Here is a 20342-nt window from a genome sequence, read left to right as displayed (position 1 = left end):
AAAATGAGATCCTTGTAGTTAGGTTCCCAAGTGTTAAATGAGTGTTTACTGTCTTCCAGGTTTAGATCTGAATGCTTTCACACATAACCTAACCTTAAACAAAAGTTACTATGTACCAAATTCCACACAATGACAAATGATAGCAAAATCCCCATGGCATCAAGCTTCTGGATATTATAACTGTCCATTCATGACTTTAGTTTGAAAAGGATGTCACTGGCTCTCCGTTTCAAGAGATCATTACTTTAGTTTTTGTTACTTAATATACAGATAAGTATTCCATCAAAGATTTAACTTCCATTGTAACATCAGTTTAACAGACATAACTCAATAGTGATTAAAAGCAAACGAAATACCTACTTAGGAGGAAGAAGAACTGAGTGACGGACTTCTCTCTCACCCTGACCACTGGTCACTTACTGATGCTCACAGAATACGCACACAGTCAGTACAGGATGTGGACACATCTACCCAGGGTCCTCCTGTTCCACCACAGCGTGAGGACCAGGGGGCAGGAGAGCAGTGTGCCCGGGAGGCACGGGCAGATCCCAGCACTTTGTCTTCACCAGTGCTGCACGCTCTCCACATAAGCAGAGCTTCACCTGTGCCAGAGCCCGCATCCTTCAAGGCATGATTCTCCCCTTTTCCTGTTACCCCCGCAAAGTGGAAGCTACTCACACACTCTGTTTAATCCTTATGCGCACCTATCTTCTGATATTAGAATTGTGATTCCAGTTTGGAATTTCTTTTACTTCAGACACTGCTCCAACTTTTAAAAATAGTATTAGATTTCCAATCATGAAATAACTTGAAGTCTAGATTTACGACTATGTGGCAGGTACTCCTTTATATTTATGATTTAATCCACAAAAATCCTTCTGTGTTAAGAATGATGTTTTTCATTTTATCGGTAGGGGTGCTAAGACTCAGAGAGGTTAAGTAAATTGACCAGTATCACCTGTGAGTAAGTGAGAGCACCAAGACCCAAACCCAGGCCAGGTGATTCCAGAGCCTGCCTCAGAATTTATGCTATAATACATGGCCTGTTAGGCTACTGCAAGGCAAACGCACCTTTCCAGCATTCACACTCTGCCCAGCCAATACTGACCTACTAAGGAGGATGCTAACGATGATTTGGGGCATTGGCCTGGGAATTGCTCAACCTGGATTCAAATTCCAGCTCACTTATTTAGAAGTTCAGGGGCCTTGGGGAAAGACAGCCACCAATTGTCTGTAATACTGCATCAGGAAAACATACATAATAATAGCTCCAACTCTACAGAATTACTGAGGATTCAACGAGTTCATAAATGTAAAGCACTTCACATAGTTCCTAATATAATAAATGTTAGCCATTATTACTCTTTTTATTTTAAAGAGAAAAAAATAACAAAATAACAACAAAGACAAAAAACACAAAAATGATAAAAATGATACAGGGTTTTAAAAGAAGATGATAGGGATTAACAATGGTTGTTATATTACACAGTGTTATCTTCCACGAAGTTGCTCCAATTACCAAATGTAAGAATGCAAGATTGATCAAACAGTTAGAGAATAAAAAATAAAAAAATAACACTAGAAACGATAAAGAGCTTCACTGGAAAAGATGGTAGGGATTCACCAATGGTTGTTATTGCATGCTGCTGTCTTCACATTAGTTGTTCAGATAGGAAACTACCCTTTCTCAGAGCGTCCAACATTTTGTCATTCTTCTGCTCCTCACCTTGCAAAGAACAAGGACGTGAGATGTCTCCGGTACAGACAGATCACCAGTGCCATCCACTGGCAAGAGGACGACAATGACACCAAGTGAGGAACTGCTTATAAAAGGGTGACATTCACACGGATATAAATTTGATTTTGATAAAACGAACTAAATCAAATGTAGTTAGAAATCCCTCCTAAACTAAATACAATAGCTTGGGAAACTGATGCTTAAAGATTTTTAACTGACAAAAATAACATGTATTTTTGGTAATACAATGTCTTGAAACGCTTACATTATAAAATGGCTAAATTAATCTAATTAGCATAGTCAACATGTCACACACTTACTTTTTGCAGTGAGAGTGTGTGAAAATCTACTTATGTGGTCTATAATATGTTATCCACTATAGTTGCTAACTTTGTACAACAGATCTCCAGAACTTAGCAAGTCTACCCAAAATTTTGCACCCTCTGGCCAAACTCGATACACACACACACACCCACACACACACACACACCCTGGTCCCCAGGCCCTGGTAGCCACCATGCAGTCTGGTTCCTGGACTGTGACTTTCATGAGTGAGCCCATGAATATCCACCTCCCATGCCTGACTTATTTCACTTAGCAGAAACCACCTCAGGGTCCACTCTGCTGTCACAACACCAGGCTGTCCTTTTGCAGCATGGACTGCATTTTCCCATTCATTCACTTGCTGGTGGATGTTTACCCTTGCTGCTGTGGATAACGCTACAGTCCGTGTCTCTGACAAGCTGATTTGTTTCTGCTGGATGCCCAGCAAGAGTGGGGCTGCTACAGTACATGGCAGTTTCAGTTTTAACTTTGTGAGAAACCTCTACAGTGTTTCTACTAAGGGCCGGCCCAATTTACATCCTCACCAATGCACGAAGGCTCCCTTTCCTTATGTGGAGGAAGGTTTCACGTCCTTATGTGGAGGAAACACTTGCCTTTCGCTTTCACGGTCGAAGCCGTCCTAATACCCCACTGAGATTTGAATTGGAATTTCCCTAATGCTAATGTGGTTGAGCATTTTTAAATATATCATTAGCTTTGTGGTTTTAATTTGCTTTCCCCTAGTCATTAGTGTGTGTTTATCACTTATATGTCTTCTTTGGGAAATACCTATTCATGCCCTTTACCCATTTTAAAAATCAGGTTATTTTCTTGCTACGGAATCGAGCTCCTTATATTTTTTGCACATTAGTTCCCTATGAGATGTATAATTCACAAATACTTTCTCCCACTCTGTACGTTGTCTTTTCGCTCTGTTGATCGCTTCCTATGCTGTGTATAAGTGTTTTACTTTAATGCAGTTCCTTTTGTCTATTCTTACTTTTATTGCCTGTGTTTTTGGCCCAGACCCATGTCAAGAATGTTCTCTATAAGTTTTCCTCTACATTTAAGATCTACATTTAAGCATTTGGGGTTGGTATTTGTATGATGTGGGGTATTTTCATTGTTTCTATAATCTGTATTCCTGCACATGTGGGTATCTGATCTCCCTAATATCATCGTCCTTTTCCGCACATGTAGTCTTAGCACCTTCATCCAGGTGCTGGTTGATCTCGAGTGTGGGTTTACTCAGGGCTCTCCGGTCTGCTGCACTGATCTATGCGTCTCTATCTGAGCCAGCACTGTGCTTTGATTACTCTAGCTTTGCGATCAGGTAGTGTGATGCCCCCAGCTTTGTTCTTTTTGATAGGGATTGGTTTGGCTATTTAGGGGTGATTTGTAGTTCCACATGAATTTTAGGATTGCATTTTCTATTTCTGTAAAAAAAAGAAAAAGACCACTGGAATTTTGGCAGGGATTAAAACAAATCACAGATCACTGTGAGTAGCATGGAAATTTTAAGAATTAATACTGTGACGTCTTATAAAGTTATTTGAATCTTGTAAATGTGCAAGAAAAGGAAGTTTCAAAACCTACAAACTGTAAGATGACTGCTTGGCAAATACAGTACCAAAAATAAAGTCTTGTTTTTGTAGAAGCCAAACAATTGCCAAGCACTCCCTTCTAACCCAACCATTATTTTAAGTGCAAATATACTGCAGGAAAAGAATTAGAAATATGCATTTTTAATCTGATTTACATAGCACAAAATTTAAAACAGGTATTAGGTATTATGTTTTATCACTGGAAGAAAATACTGCTACTGCAGAAAGAGCCCTTGCCATAGTATCACACAGCTTTACTTTCTAAATAGCATATAATTATTGATCAAAACTTACAGAACTTAAAACTACGTAACCTATACTATACCAGCAGCCCTCACTGGGCACAGTTTAAACACGTGCAAATTTCAGAATCACAGTTTCACGGAGTAACGCGAGTTTTCTCACAACACAGTTCAAATTTCAGCCTGACACTGTATTAACTGCATTATATCAGAGTTGCCGGCTCTGTGGGCCACATATCACAACGTGAGCAAGAGATGCGTGTCCTGACCAGTGACCGATCGAGGCCCTTCTCTCAGACTGCTGGGGACGGGGCACTGCTCGTTTGCTGCTCACTTCAAACCAGGACGAGCAGCCCGAGTGGCCGCCACTGACAGAGGGCATTAGCCTACGGAGAAGAAAGTGTGGTGAAGACACAAACCGTGCTCATGCTGGGCCTGAGATGTATGTTTGCAGCAGATCTGAAAATCAGTGAGAAAGGAGCGAAGACAGCAGACACCCTGGCCCGTGTGAGACAAAGGGACAAACTAGGCAGCAAAGCACTGGCGAACACAAGCCAAGGTAAGTCGCGTCAAGCAGCTTCACACTGAGCAGGAGTTGTACCGCGGGCTGCGGATACTGACGGCTTGCCTGTGAGGAGACGCGGTCACACACCCACAGAAACAGTGACGGTCAATAAAGACTGACTGCGAGAGGAAGGGCAGTGTCCCACAGGACGTGCCAGCGGCACAGACTTCACCTGACAGCAACGCTCAGCATTATTTCATGACACCGAAAGTACCAAGGATAAAGTGTTGGAAGCTGAGCCCACCTTACAGAAGAACACGACAATTCGATTCCCCGTGGCACTAAAAGATGCCTCCGGCCTGTCGTAAGCTGTACCCTGAAAGGAAGGCAAGCACTACTCAAGCTGCACTTGGTAGGCGTTACTGCAAAACAAGCACTTTCACTCTCAATGTTTCTACTGTTTTGAGCTATCGTGTATTGAGTAAATACTACTTTACTTTTTATTTTATTATACACTTGAAAACTAAAATGACCGATCTTTGACAAAAATGTTTAAAAGTCACAAATCTTTGTTTTCATTCCCACTGATTAAGATCATTTTAACGGTCATACACCACTATGCAATGCAAGAAGGGCATGCATGGTCAGTGCCTACAATGTATTTCATAGATTTTCTTTTCTTTTTCTTTTTTGTCTTTTTGAGACAAAAAGACAAAAAACTATGCAGTTCAGCCTGGCCTTCAGCTCACTTTGTAGCCCAGGCTGGTCTCGAACTCACAACGATCCTCCTGCCTCAGCCTCCCGAGTGCTGGGATTACAGGTGTGCGCCAACACGCCCAGCCTGTTTCATAGATTTTCATCACTGTGAGCATAAATCATTCGGAATTTTCACTTATTGCCCCATTACTAGTATAAGTTAGTCCTCTCCTCAACACATTTTACAAATTACCCGCCACGTCACATTATACTGAAAGATGCCCTTTCTCCTAACCAAATGAGATAAATAGAAGAACATTATGTACCTGGAAGTGGTAGCTGGACTAATATGCCACTGACTTTGGGATCCATGTTCAACTGATCAGTTATATCCAAAAGTTCTTCCTGAGAAACTTCCTTAGGTTTTAGAATAAGCTCACTACAGATACCTGAAGAAAAAAAAAAAAAAGCAGAAAAAGTCACTGGATTAACCAAGATGTAGCTTCTCGTGAATGGTGTATTACACTATTGTGTAATACACACCATTGTGTAATATGCACCAGTGTGCGGCTGACTGCCTGCACTCCTGTCTGCTGGAAGGAAAGCCCTCTATAAAGACAAAGCTCGGGGCTGGGGATTTAGCTCAGCAGCAAAGCGCCTGCCTGGCAAGCGCAAGGTCGTGAGTTCGGTTCCCGCTACCGGAGAAAAACAAACAAAACAAAACAAAACAAAACAAAAAACCAAAAAAAGACAAGGCTCCGTGCACTACGAGGAAAGATTTCTCAGACAGCTCAGGTGTTTTCTCATAACTTGCATGCATTCTTTGCCTGCTAGCTGACATGCCAACATGCTCTAACTCCAACAACCTAACCTACTATTAGGAGATTAGAAGACAGTAGAAACACTGCTACCACAGATACTATTAGGCCAATTTGGACAGAGTAAACTAGTGAGATTTACTCTTTGGTGATAGCAAATGTAACAAATAGAGGCCCTTTAAATGGGAGGTATTCCCACACATCTCCCATAAAATATGAAATCACACTGAGCTGGTTATACGGTATAAAAAAATCGAAGAAACTAGTAAGAAATTAATCTGAACTTTGTTAAATGAATAATCTTTAATAATAATAATAATACATGTTATTCAAATGGCACTTATCTGATAATAATCATTCATAATTATCACACTTCCAAGTAAAAATTGAAAACATTTAGAACAACTACAACTAAAAAATGCTCACCTACGGCGGAGGCAGCTCGGATCTTGTTCCTCACATAGGTGTGGCTTGCTGGGTTGTCCCCCACTAAAACAATGCTCAGGTGAGGCCTCTCGTGTCCCAGAGCGAGCCAGGCCTCCACACCTTGCTGAACTTCCTTCTGGATCTGTTTGGCCATTTCAGTACCCGAGATGACGGTGGCTTCATGTCTGTGGAATGCAAAGCAAAAGTATAATACTCGAAAGACAGTAACGGTGTTCAACCACATCAAGGTACAAAAACGGACAAAAGAACCACAAGAATCCAGTATTTGCTGTTTTCCAATTGCATTGGACACTCATTCTTCAGGCTCTTAAAAACTGTTTGAAAGGTTCTAATTCTGCTTTTTAATTCCACTTTATAATCTGCCTTCTACAGATTGAATGCTTATGGCCCACCCCCAGTTTATATGTTGAGAGCTTAGATGCTGATGTTACAGAATCAGAAGGTGGGGCCTTAGGAGAAGCTTGGGTCATGAGGGGAGTCCCCAGGGATAAGACTGGTAACCTCATCAGAGACTCCAGAGACTCCAGAGACTCCTGCATCCTCTCCATGTGAAAGCACAGCAAGAAGGTGGCCCTATGGGAATCAACAAACAGGCCCTCCAAAGATACGCCCTCTACTGGCGTGAGAAGCAAATGCCTGCTATTCTTAAGCCAGAGAGCTGATGGTGTACTGTAATCTACAGCATATGTTCTTTCACAATTTTCATTCAATGCAACTGTCAAACTGTCCACTCAAGATATGTATTACAGTATTGGCTGTATGAAAACTGCTGTTTTATGTAAAGTAAGTCAGCACAGCCTGGGGAACACTGGCTGGCACCACCTCTCAAAACTGCTCCATGTTGGATCTATGTAGTTGTCCAGGTTCAGAATCTTAGCCTTAGCCTAAGACCCGGGCTTAGCTCTGGGTTAGCACATCCTCCAGAGGAGCCTGCAGCCACAGTTCCAGACCAGCCCCAGACAACAGCTGTCAGTTTCACTGTGCTTGATGCTGCTGCTGCTGCTGCTGTTGCTGCTGTCGGTAGAGACCAGGTCTGTAAGCAGATGGCTCAACTGTTTCCTGTACTGTGACATCACTTCTAACTGAAAAACTTTGTGAACAGCGCTACCTCCTGGCAATTTATAAGTACTTGCTATGTGACCTAAACCATTGCTAGAAAGGCACAAATTAATATACTGTAGAAGGTGTTCCTACTCTCCATGGTGTCAAACTGTATTTAATGTTCAGCTGAACTGGGTTGGGGTGAACTGCCTTGCTCTCCCCATATGCTTATGGGTTAAAAGTATGTAATAAAGTAGGAAGTCGCTCCTCCCTTCTATGTCTGCCTATTCACTATTGAAAGGGTTGGTCAAAGCATGATCCACAGCACATGACAGAAAAAACACCAGATCTAGGTCAGTACCCATTGTGAAGAAGAGAAAAAGAGACAGAAGACGAAAAGGAGAACCTTAATTCCTTTTAGTATGTGCACATTTATTTTCTAATAAGAGTATGCCCAATGAATATCAGCCAACATGCACATACAAACTTGCTGCCCTTTCCAAGTAAGTAAACCGCCCTCTCTAATGGATGTGTATACACACAGAGAACTAAGGCAAGGTTATTCAGTTTCAGCCTGGTACCAGTAGTCCATAGCATTTATCTTCATTCATATAATGTTGACATGAAGTATTTTGTTAAAAAGTGAGCCCTGAGAGAGGTCTCTGGCTACACATGTCAAAATCATAAGGGAAGCTTGCTGAACTTATACAGAACTGCACCTGTAATTCAGAATCCCTAGGGGTAAATCCTGGAAATCTAACAATTTCCATGGATGATTCTTGTACAAGACCATGTCTGAAAACTATGTCTGCAATTTAACACAAAGCAGCATCTTAACAATCATAACTTATGGGTAGACAATTAACTGCGCAAAAAAATGGTTAAACAAAACAATTATAGGTGGACTCTAGATAAGCTCCACTTCTGATTTTAACTTTGCCTGCTCTTCATTAAAAAAGTTAATAGATTTCAGGACATAGAAGATCAGTGTACATTCATCCTATCAATTTTGCTCCACTGTCCTACTTTTAATAAATATTGTGGATTTTTTACACATTAACTGAAATATAATGAACTGCATATAGTAAAAATGTATGACTTGGTGAGTTTTAATATATTTGTATAGCCAGGAATCCATCAGTAAAATGAGCATATCTTTCACCCCACAAAGTTCCCAGGGGTCCCTCTGCAATCTCCATGCAACCTGTCACTTCAAGACTTGCCTTTCACCCGCAGACAACTATTTATTTAGTTCCTGCCAATACATATTTATACTATCAAGAATTTCATTAAAATGGAATCATATAATACATATTCTCTTTTATACAGCTATTGTCTGTCAGTATAATTATTTTAAGCTTCATTCATATTATTTCATGTATCAACAGTTCATTTTTTTAAAAAAAACTGCTGAGCAGTACTTTATTATGTGGGTATACCAATATCTGTTGGCCAACTCATCTGTACAAAACTATGTGGATTGTTTCTGGTTTTGAGTCATGACAAATAAAGTTGTTATAACATTCATGTGCAAGTTACTGTATGTACAAATGCTTCATTTTTCTTACAAGAATCCCTAGGGTTAGAATGCCTGGGTCATTTGGTGTATGCTTATCTAGAAGAAACTTTCAAACTGTTTTCTGAAGTGGTTGTACCATTTTACACTCCTACAAGTAGTAATAAGAATTTCAGTTGCTGCACGTAATATCCATCCCTTGGTATGGCCAGTCTTCTAAATTTTAGACATCCTAGTGGATGTACAGTAGTGGCTTATGCTTTTAATTTATATTCCTTTAATGAATAATAATGCTGAGCTCTTTCACATGCTTATTTTCCATATACCCTCTCCTTTTCCTTCTTCTTCTTCTTCTTCTTCAGTTAATTGCATAATTTAAACTTTTGCCCACTGTTGCACAGGTTGTTTATTTTTAAGAGTTCCTTATATACCATAGGTTAACATATATATGACTTGAATTGTTTTCTACTTGTCTGAGTTTTCCTTTCTAATCTCTTGCTTGTGTCTCAAGAAGACTACTGGTTAATTTTGATATATTCCAATTTATCACTTTTTCCTTCTATGGGTCATGCTTTGGATGCTGAATATTAGAAATTTTTGCCTAACTCAAGCTCTCAAAAGTCTTCTCTAATGTTTTCTTCTAGAATTTTTATGCGTTCAAATTATACACTTAGTTCTATAACTTAGTACTATCCCAGATTGATATGATATTATCAAATTATTTTTGGTGTTAGTTTATCAATATGGCGAATTACATTGATTGGTTTTCAAATGTTAAAACCACATTCCACTCCTGAGATGAGAGCAGATAGGGAACTAATTCCAGCACAGCTGATTTCTAAGAGGTAGTAAGAAGTAAACACTTTCTATAAGTTAATTTACATCAGCAATATTCAGTTAAGATAAAACACTATTAATACAAGGGTGATCAAAAAGTATGATGCTTAAAATTTTAAAAACTTACTACAGTAAAAGACATATTGCCAAAAATTATGGTGTAAATGTGTTTGAAGGAAGAAAGAGGATTTTGAGCATTCTAAGGACTAATGGCGATATATCTTTTATTGCAATAACTTTTTCATTTATACATTTGTCATATTTTTATCAAACCTCTAACAAACTCGAATTTACTCTTGCAGTAAAGAACATAATTATATTTTAAAATTCAAAGCCACCTGACCTCTGTCTTGCATTTTACAGCATATAAATAGCAATGCTACTGTTAAAGTTACCATTATTTATTACACACACTAGTGTAAAGTTGGCAATCTCTGAATACAACACAGGCTAATTGGAGCCTAGACCATACAAATATGTATGATCTTCAAAATATTAGAGGTAGTAGTGGCATGAACTGATTCCTGTCTTCCAAAGAGACAACTGTCTATAGGGACTCAATTTGCTGGCACCCTGCAGGTTGGGGTCTGAGACCCTGGCAGGCTTGCTTTGTACTATAGCACTGAGGTGCTATGCTATCTTCATAATTATAGGTGGTGTGATACAGCCTAGCTGGTGGCTATGGGTAAATTAAGAATCAGAAACTCTGAGCATTTTCAGTTGTAACTGGCCCTTACCACAGACACTCTCAGTCACCCGAGCCCCAGCAAATCTACCTTTGTGAAAACACAATAAGTAACTGCAGGAAACAACCCAGAATTAGGGAGGCCCAAAGAGAAAATGCTGGCATTGGTCCACGTGCTGGAAGAATCAGCAAACACACATTATCTGGCTTAGAGTCCAGTGTGCAAACAAATGAGATTTTTCAACATACATGTCATTGAAAGCCTGAACAGCAACAGTATCGGCAACAATTCACATGTTCAGCCACTGGAGAATAAAGCACCCAGAGAACTCCCAAGCCAACCCCTGATCCTCTTAAATCCACTTTCAGCACTGCAGCCAGAGTGATTTTTCCAAATTTAACTGTCAATTTCCTAGTTAAAACTTCCTAAATTTTCTCATTGTTCATTTAATCCATATTGAAAGCCTTCTACACATGAGGCGCTAAACGCTGGGAGTATAAATAATAGTGCACCCAACCAATACTCCCTTTCATGGAAACTACACTGTGGTTGAAGAGATAAACAATCCACTTTAAAAAATAAACATTTAATCCAGCCTTGTGTGACATAATGAGCGGAAAGGACCTATCTGAGGGACAGAATTACTTTGTATCACTAGATGAAGGTATTGTTTCTCGGGTAAGTCAGGTTGCACTGCAGTAAAACTAAAGGAAATTAGGTAATATACAGTGTGGGTACTCAGGGGAAAGAATTGCGGGCCAAGGGAAAGTGCATAGCAGGCATGAGGCCTCTGGACAGGATGTGGTTGGCCTGCTGGAGTCTTTTCTCTTCTCTTAGTGCTCCATCTGAGACCCCATAATTGTGTATCAGTTCCATTGTCAATGTTCTGTCTGTCCTATAGGCTCTCTCTACTCTTCGTCATTTTTTCTTTCTTCCTTCATTTCTAACAGTAAATTCAAGGCCAGAGTTACTGCAATGGTAAGAAAAAGTGGACAGAAGGCAGGAAGTAGAGTAAGATAGCTATTTAGAACTCTTTGTTAGGCCATTTGCAGCTCTCTATCATTTCAGGGTTACCGATGGTCCCCAAGTTGTTCCTTAGGCGGTGGTGTGTTTCCCTGATTATGTGTGATGTGATGTGAACCTCAGATCAGACGAGACACTGCAGGCCTTGGAAAGGAAGGTGGCTTTACTGTGACTGACACAGGCAGCCTTTGGAGTTTCTGAAGAGTGACATGTCCCTAGTTTCACTTTAAAAATTGCATCTGGTGAAAATATGGAGGGCGGATTTCATGGCAGCAAGAGAAGGAGAAGCCAGCTGCAAGGCCCAGGTGGTAACCAGGCAAGGTTGCTGACGGCTTACTTGGGCTCCTTCTGGACCTGTTTTGAGACATTCACCCAATGACATTCGCTGAGACTGGATGTAAGGTATGAGAAAAATAGCAAAGACAATGCCAATTTTTTTAAACCTCACAAACTAGCAGAAAGGACTTTTCACTAAACCCCAAATTCCCTAAAGCTTGCATGCTTCTATGTGACCTTCCTTAGATTCAGTGCTAAAGAACATGGCGCTCACCAATGACCGTGATTTTTATCCTTCATTCTGTGAATGTGGAGTATCACATTTACTGATATGCATAAGTGGAACTATTTTGCATCTAAGAGTTCTACCCACTTCACTACAGGATATCATCCCTTTAATGAGCTGTTGAGTGTCTTTCACTGCTTTGCTGAAGACTTCTGCGTCTATGCTCATCAGGGCACGGGCTTGCAGTTTTCCTACCTCACAGTGGTCTTGACCTCACAGCACTGGAAATGTTGCTCCTTCTTCTAGTTTTCTGGAAGAGTTTTTAAAGGGTCAGTAGTACTTCTTCAAGGTATGACAGTGTTCACCAACGAAGCCATCAGATTCCAGACTTCCTTTGTTGCAAGGATTTTGATTACTGATTCGATCCCCTTACTCAATCTTAATCTGTTCATATTCTGTATTTCTTCATGATTCCAGCTTGGTAGGTTGTGTATTTCTGGGAATGTATCCATTTTTTCTAGGATATCCAATTTTTCAGTGCGTAAGTGTCCATGGAGTCTCTCAGCATCCTTTATATTTCTGTGCTATCCATTGTACTGCCTCCTTCTTCATTCCTCACTTTGTCTTTTCTCTTCTGGTTGTCCTTCAAGACAACCAAAATCTGCACGTGGTTTCCCTTGCTGGTGATCTATAAATCGCATGGATTTATAGATGTCTGCTGTAAGATTTCTCCAGAACTTTTTGTTTCAGTCAGTATGTCAGTACCTCCAGAAAAAGTTCTTTTTTTTTTTTTTAATGGTTTCCACCTTACTCTTGACTTCTAATTTTATTTTGGTATTGTTTTCCTGATTTCATTTAGTTGTCTATGCATGTTCTCTTGTAGCTCACTGAGCTCCTTTAAGATGGCTATTTAGAATTCTTTGTTAGGCAGTTTGTAGATCTCCATCACTTTAGGGTCAGTTACCAATAATAAGTTGTTCTGTAGGTGGTAGAGTGTTCCCTTGATTATTTGTGATGTTGTGAATGAACATTTGAATCACTAGTTATTAACATTTAAAAAGAAGATACCTAGCTAGGCATGGTGGTGCAGACCTGTAATTCCAGCATTAGGGAGGCTGAGGCAGGAGGATGGCCATGAGTTCTAATTCCAGGCCAGCCTGGGCTACAGAGTGAGTTCAAGGTCAGCCTAAACTACATAGTGAGAACCTGTCCCAAAAGACAAAAAGAAAAAAAAACTAAAAGGAGGAACTTATCCAGTGTTTATAGAAACGGTTCATGGAACATACTATCTATCACTGTGTACAAACAAGCTATAATCATCTATCAACTGAAGTATAAATCCATAACAAAATTAAATATTATACACACAACTGAAACTACATTTTAAAATATAGCAGAACACACTCCCTCTTTTGCCTATACTAGGTTTTAGAAATGATAAGAATTTGAAAAATCATTTTGTAAATCTGTCTAGAAGGCCTACAGTTGTTGCATTTTGTTTAAAATCTACAAAAAATTGCTGGTCAACATATTTAACAAATAAACCGAAAAGAGAGAAAGGTACCTTCAGACTTGAAGCTTTTAGTGAATTGTCATCAATTAAAACAAAGCTTACACACAGAAACTTACACCTTCAAAAAAGGGGAAGAAATGATCAAATTGAGTAATAGCTCAAACAACATACAAACAGTTTTGAAAGCCTGATATTTCGATCCAAAAAGACATGCTCACTCCTACCTTTTAGTGCCTGTGATCTTATTGGGAAATACGGTCTTTGCATACGTAATTAGGACGCAAGCTAATATCATCCTGCGGGAGAGTAGGGTCTTATTCTAGTAGGCTTGTGGCCCTTTCATGAAGAGGAAAGACAGACACAGAACACAATGTAAAAACACAGCCACGTGATACAAGGACAAAGGCAGAATAAATACAGCTGCCAAGGATTACTGGCCACGAGGAGAAGCTACAGGAGGGCGTGGCCCTGCAGACAACTTCATTTCAAACTTCTCGCTTCCAGATGGGTGAAGACAGATTTCTACTGTGCTAAGCCACCTCATTTGTGGTGCTTTGATTACAGCCATGTTTGCAGTTGCACCTTACCTGTGAGGGATATGTTGTAAGATCCCTCGTGTATCCTGAAATCACAAAAATTACAGAACCCTAAATATTAGTTGAACGTAAGCACTGCAATACCTCAGTGGACCTTATAAGTGAAACAGCTGCTAAGTGACTGGCAGGGGGGCTGCAGAGACAGCTTGAACACCCTAGACAGAGGGTGGTTCCCGTCCTGAGTGGGATGAAGCAGGATAGCCCACGATTTTATCATGCATCTCAGCACAGCACAAAATTTAAAACTTATGGATTGCTTATCTCTGGAGTTTTCCACGTAGAAAATTTTCAGGTAACTGAAACCATGGAAAGTGAAACAAACAACGGAAAGAAAAGTCTGCCATCATCTCCACGTTAAATGTCCCAATGACTGGAAGAATCTCAATCGAATACATTTGTATTTTATAACATCGTGGAATAAAGTTGAGGAAACACAATTTTACTATGTCTACATGTGGCAGCATATTTTAAAAATCATAAAGGGAACAACTTAATGGTTTTTATCTTAAGTATTTGTAAAGCAGGGCACACGGGAAGGACGGAAAGATAGCACTGGTGAATACGTAGCTGAAATCCCTTGACATTCAACGTGAAAGTCTAAAATCAAGAAGTTCTATTTGGCAGTTTACCCACCCCAAGTTTACCAAGTGCTTTAGTTTCTGCAGAGAAAGTATTTTTAAAACTGTTTCTATTGTTTAAGAAAAAAGTCAAGTTGCAACTTGTAAAAAAATTGCAGGGAATTTAATTTTGAAATTAAGCCTAAGAGCTTATTAATAACTTCGCAGAAACTATCAGTATTGAAGTATTAAAGGAAGATACAGTTAAAGAAATTGATTCAAGTCTGTCAATATACACCAAGAATAATTATTCGGCATGTGTTAAAATAGTTACCAATTCACCTAAATTTTTAAATTTATAAGCATATAAATTATCTTTTGAGGATGGTTTGAATACAAACTATTTCATAAGCCGCTAATACATTTTTAAGCCAGTAAATATGTCCAATATGCGATTTTCATTATTTTATTGCCCCCCTCTGAACTGTCAAACATATGCTAATTTGGCCCCAAAATTATGTGGAACTAATGCACAGCAAAAGTGCAGTCAACCTGATTACTTCGGTCTCCTTCACACAATCTACCTTCTCGCAGCTCTCAGAGGTTCGTTTTCCCAAAAGGCACAAACGCTGTGAGTACTCCCCAAGGAAGGCAGGACAGGAGCTCTCCTCAAGTTCTCTCCCCTCCCTTTCTTTCTCCTTATAGGGCACCGGGCTGGCAACCACATGGGGCTTCATTAGGAATCAGTTCATCACAGCGGACGGGTCCTGGGAGGAGACAGTCTTAGGCAGCAGTACACAGTTAAAACTGCTCACCTAGGGGCTGGGGATTTAGCTCAGCGGCAAAGCACCTGCCTAGCAAGCGCAAGGTCGTGAGTTCGGTTCCCCGGAGAAAACCAAAAAAAAAAAACTGCTCACCTAAAGCCGTAAGTTCTAAGTGCCTGCCAGGGCCCACCTTTAGTAGCCATAATAAGGTTAGGCAAACCACTTAACTGCTGTCAAAGACATGCAATTGCCTCATCTGCACAATGGGAATACTCTCTGCTGATCTTACCTAAGAGGCCATGCTAAGAGTTGATTAATTCACAAAAATGGCTCTGTCTGTCTGTCTGAGTCTCTCTTTCCATTAAACAACAGATGGAGCCATAGTTAGATAACCTAAGCAATGTGAAAACAGAAAAGCATTTACTTAGCATTGTTTCTATGAGTTTAATTACCAATACTTCCAGAAAACAAACTGTGATCTTTGTAATGTATACTTACTAGGGCTAACCAGGTGTTTAGTAAACTAAAGTAAATTCAGTAAAAAAAAAAAAATACTACTTTAGCAAAGTAAATTTAGTAAAAAAAAAAAAAATCAAGTTTTGTGTATCAACACATTCCTCCATAAAATTGTAAAATAACAAAAAACTAGTCAAGATTACCAGTGTATTTAATTTGTATACCTGACAAGTCCTATATCCTGTTTTGATATCATTTTTAATCACAATTTTAATTAGGGCTACAAGGAACTGTTTTAGGATCTATAAAGATGAAAAAGCCTAATATAATCACTAGCAGTTCAAGGTTTTCCACAAGGTTAACATATACCATATTTCAATCGCTTTGTCTTAGGCTACAGCTTGGATACTGAATTTAAATAAACGATACCCAAAATTTTAGTATTATGAACGTTTAGATGGCCTTTGGTTCAAGGCACACTCTTTCAGAAGCAATGTCACAGAAACGAACTCTGAGTTCACAACTACATGAGCTAATCTGGTTGGTACAATGCTGACAAGACCTTGACTTGAGTTTGAATTAATTATCTCATATTTTCCAAGAACTAGTCATTAAGAAATATCAAGATGGTTCAGTAAATCAGGGACACTGATTTAATGTCGTACAATGCATGCTTTAAAATGCTAATAAAGTAACCGCAAGGAAGCTTAGGGTACAATGTGAAGGAGAGCACCACAGCCTTCTTGAATTTGCCCAGCTCCCTTCCGCCTCTCCCACTCTCCTATTAAGGCAGGTGTGGGTGATACTGCTTTCTCACCACAAAATTTTCTATCAGGTAAGTACTTTCTTGGGTCCCAAATGGACTTTGTAGCAGCGAATCTTAGTTCCTAATTGTTCCTTCTATTTACCCGACTTACTTATAGTTCAAATTCCATCCAAGCTGCTCTTCCACCAACAATTTTAATCATCCCTAAACCAGATTACTTCAGAAAACCTTCTTTGGGCCCCCTGTGAGTCCCTGAAAGTCTATGTGGCCACAGAGGACCGTCCAGTACCTTGGCTGCCTCCTCCCCGCACTATTTGTACCATCCCACTGGGGTATCAACAAGAAAGAATAACAACTCTAATGCATTTAAAAATCAAAGATTCAGATCACTAAGGAAATTGCTCCATCATTAACCAGCCCACAGCTAAGAAGATCTAACATTACTGTTGGTCCCCTTTTCTCACCCACTGATCCATGCCCATCAAAAAGCTGGATTTTGGAGACAGTGCGTTAGGACACAGTCTCTGAGCACCTGGAATGCAACTGAGCTGATAAAACTAGAATGTGAGACACCAAGGGATGGAACACCTACTTCTGAATTTAAAATGACTTATGAGCTGCTTAGAAATCAGAACTGTAGGGGCTGGGGATTGAGTTCAGTGGCACAGTGTGTGCCTGGCAAGTGTGAGGTCCTGAGTTTGCTTGCTGGTACAAAAAAGAAAGAAATCAAAACTGTAGTCAGAAGCTACTACATCTCACTTTCATTAGACTAGGTACAGGAGTAAGACAGGAAAAGCACAATATCTCATTTCCCAACAAAACAACATGATTTTGAGAAACTCCTTTTGCTAGCCTTTAGGACTAGTTCTATCTTAGACTAAATCAGTCTATAGAGGTTAGCTCTGGTTAGAGTTCTAACTGGAATCTGGGTCCTTCAAGCTCTATATGATAAGAAGAGCTTGAAATGAAATCATTCCACTGCAGAGACAGAAATATGAAGTACTAGAGGGAAATCCTGAAGCAAAATTACTGCTAAAATCTGTCTTTGTCAAATTAAACTCATCTACCCACTCTAAAAGACACGAACACTTAAATAACATACACTAGTACCTCTTACTCCAAAAATGGAGATTTTTTTTTTTTAAATGCTGGTGTAGCCACAAAAACTATAATGCTACTAGGAGCAGACATGAAGAAAGGGGAAGCTTCCACTAAGAGCTGTAGGCTGGTACACAAAATTTTACAGATGCTAAAAGAAAGAGCACCTCTAAGGAGGGAAAAAAGAGAATCTGTCAAACACTTCGAGAAATCATTGAGCAGCGGAATAAACATGGAACAGATGCACGGCATTCCCATTTAGTTACTGAAATAAGGGGTTCAGGCGCAGCAGCAAGTGCAGGATTTGGGGAGGCCCTGGTGGAGGGTCGCAGGAATCTACAAGGCAGAGATGTAAAGGTCTGTATCAGCTTCTGTCCCCTGAAAAGCACAGTCCTAAATCACATGGTGTTCACAACCCCAGGCTGTTCTGATCTGAAAACTCCTCACACAACATGGAAAAATAGAAAACATTTATTAGTCGTCAGAAACTTTTTAAGCTTTCGCCTGTGTACGTAATTCAACAACTAAGCTACAACGAATAGAAGGGCTTGCTTATTTGACACTGATTACCCCCCCATTAACGAGATTAATTTCTCATGCATACATAGGAACAAAACTTGCAAATTTTAAAAGGAAATAAATCACCAAAAGACAAATGTTACATAATACCTCCAGATTCTATAATTTCCAAATTCTGTCAAATATTATGTCTTGAAACACTTATTTTTAAAAAATTCTCCCTCTAAAAGGTATGTACTTAACATGTTCCATTATTATAGGTATCTAATTAGAAATACTATGAAAAATAATCTAAACTGTTTTAATTTAAGGCTCTAGGGAGCTCAGAAACAGGCGCTAAATCTGTTCACTTAAAGCTGTCAGTATCACTAAGGAGTTTGTCAAACTCAAAGACAATGTTTAGTAAAAACAATACTGAGGTTCAGATTTCACGTCAACAGGAAGGGCATCGAATATACATGACATCCACTCTAAGGAACTAGACAGCTAATGCATTTTTACAAAGATGACAGTGGTGCGGACAGGTGGGGCAGCCGACAGTGAGTGGTGACCTCGGGAGGACGCACTCTCTTCTCCCTGCTGGTCCTGGAAGAGAAGAGAGCAGTAAGCATCAACGTGGACAGAGACCACCCGGCCAGCATGTTTCCCAAACTACAAGCAAATCCGCCTCCAGATAACTGCACCCGGTGAGAGAGTTCCAGAAAGCACCCTGCCCTCACCGGAGCGGTGCTCTCTAAAAACACACTATCAAAAGTAATACCTACTATTTTATACTTGTTATCCCTAGCAGGTGGGACCGAAAGGAGCCAGCCTGCAAGTAATACTTCGCTTCATCTACACGAGAAAAAGCTTTCCAAGCCCCTGCACTCCGCTACTGTGAATTATAAAGGGGCCAGTAAAGACCTTAGAAAATCGGAGTCCTGCATGGGTGAGTGTGTGCGCGCGTGCGCGGGCCGCGCGCGGCTACAGCCCAATGTCTGCGTTGTAACTGCGGTCGTGACTCAGGACACGGGTGGGGAGACGGAGCTTTCGCATCGAGCTGATGAACAGGGATGAGTCAACTTGCACCACGTGCCCGGGCTGGAAAGGGGCCCCCCAAAAATGGAAATGCAAAGAACAATGTTCTAAAGAAGTAATGTAGCGGCCACAGTGGGAACCCCTCGATCTGTCACAGAATCGGGGCTGTGCACACTTAGAGCGGGGCCCGCCGGTTTTGGGGGCCGTGGAAGCCGCCGCGCACTCCCGCGAGGTCCTGGCGGAGACCGAGGCCCTGATTCCTTCGCGGGAGGCAACGCCGACGTGCGGCCAGGCTTCGCGTCCGTCCCTGGGGGCTGAGACCCGAACGTGTGCGGCGGGGGTCAACGGTCCCCACCTACACCGCCCCCGCCGCGCCCCACGCACCTCGCCCCGCCGCGCCCCTCAGGGTCCCCGATGGCGGCGCGCTCCCGCGCAGGCGGCCGCGGAGCAGCGCGAAGCCCAGAGACCCCAGGGCCATACTGCGCTCGGCTTCCGGGTTAAGCCCGCACGCAGGCTCCGCCCCGGCCTCAGGCCACGCCCACAGGCCTGGCCACGCCTATCTTCCCCGCCCGCTGATTTTGTCCCGCCCTATAGAGTCCGCCCATGGACTCAGGCCCCGCCCACAGCCCCTCCCTCGCAGCCCGAGCCTCTGCGCAACCGGAAGACGTAGTTCCCCAGCGCGCTGCTAGCGGGGCGAGGCCGGGGAGTCCGGGTCCCGCTCCCACCGAGGCCGCCCCGTCGGAGCCAAGGCCGCAGGTCCAGGGCCCCGGGAAGCAGGACAGGCTGCGCTGCCTGCCCCGCCCCTCCGCTGGGCCCGGCACTGAGCCCGCAGGCTGCAGCGGGGTCGCAGCCGAGGTCCCCCAGCTCGCGTCTGTCGGCCTGACGCGCTAGGGCATGCAGGGGAGCCCGCACACACGACGCTCGGCTCTGCGTGCGGCGAGCAGGCCCGCACCCAGGCCGTGACTTGCAGTGTCCTTCCACAGGACTCCCTGGAGAACGGGCTTGTTCTAGGACTGGATCCGGAAAGCCAGCAGGGGGTGCTCAACCACCCGCACGGATGGGCGGTCAGAGTGGCAT

At 41.6% G+C, this 20342-nt stretch overlaps 1 protein-coding gene across 4 annotated transcripts in view; it reads right to left on the bottom strand.

Moving 5' to 3' along the window:
• The window catches only part of Mthfd2l (methylenetetrahydrofolate dehydrogenase (NADP+ dependent) 2-like), a 107984-nt gene extending 88184 nt beyond the window's left edge, over positions 1-19800 (bottom strand). Inside the window, exons 1-4 of one of the 4 annotated variants that reach the window (XM_005401304.2) lie at positions 19650-19800; positions 18800-18833; positions 6354-6538; positions 5436-5558 (exon numbers count right to left, since the gene is read on the bottom strand). In XM_005401304.2, coding sequence (XP_005401361.1) covers positions 5436-5558; positions 6354-6538; positions 18800-18833; positions 19650-19743 — 436 coding nt within the window. In that variant the 5' untranslated portion in view covers positions 19744-19800. Of the gene's footprint in view, positions 1-5435; positions 5559-6353; positions 6539-12234; positions 13087-13543; positions 13611-13716; positions 14071-18799; positions 18834-19649 lie in introns of those variants that run through there. The other 3 variants (XM_013502763.1, XM_013502764.1, XM_005401310.2) reach the window with 3 other exon arrangements.
• Between the last annotated feature and the right edge of the window lie 542 nt (positions 19801-20342).

Source organism: Chinchilla lanigera, unplaced genomic scaffold (assembly GCF_000276665.1).
Source record: "Chinchilla lanigera isolate Chin_1 unplaced genomic scaffold, ChiLan1.0 scaffold00073, whole genome shotgun sequence".
NCBI lineage: Eukaryota > Metazoa > Chordata > Mammalia > Rodentia > Chinchillidae > Chinchilla > Chinchilla lanigera.
The sequence above is the reverse complement of the archived record's forward strand: the minus strand, read 5'-3'. Positions and strand labels throughout refer to the sequence as shown.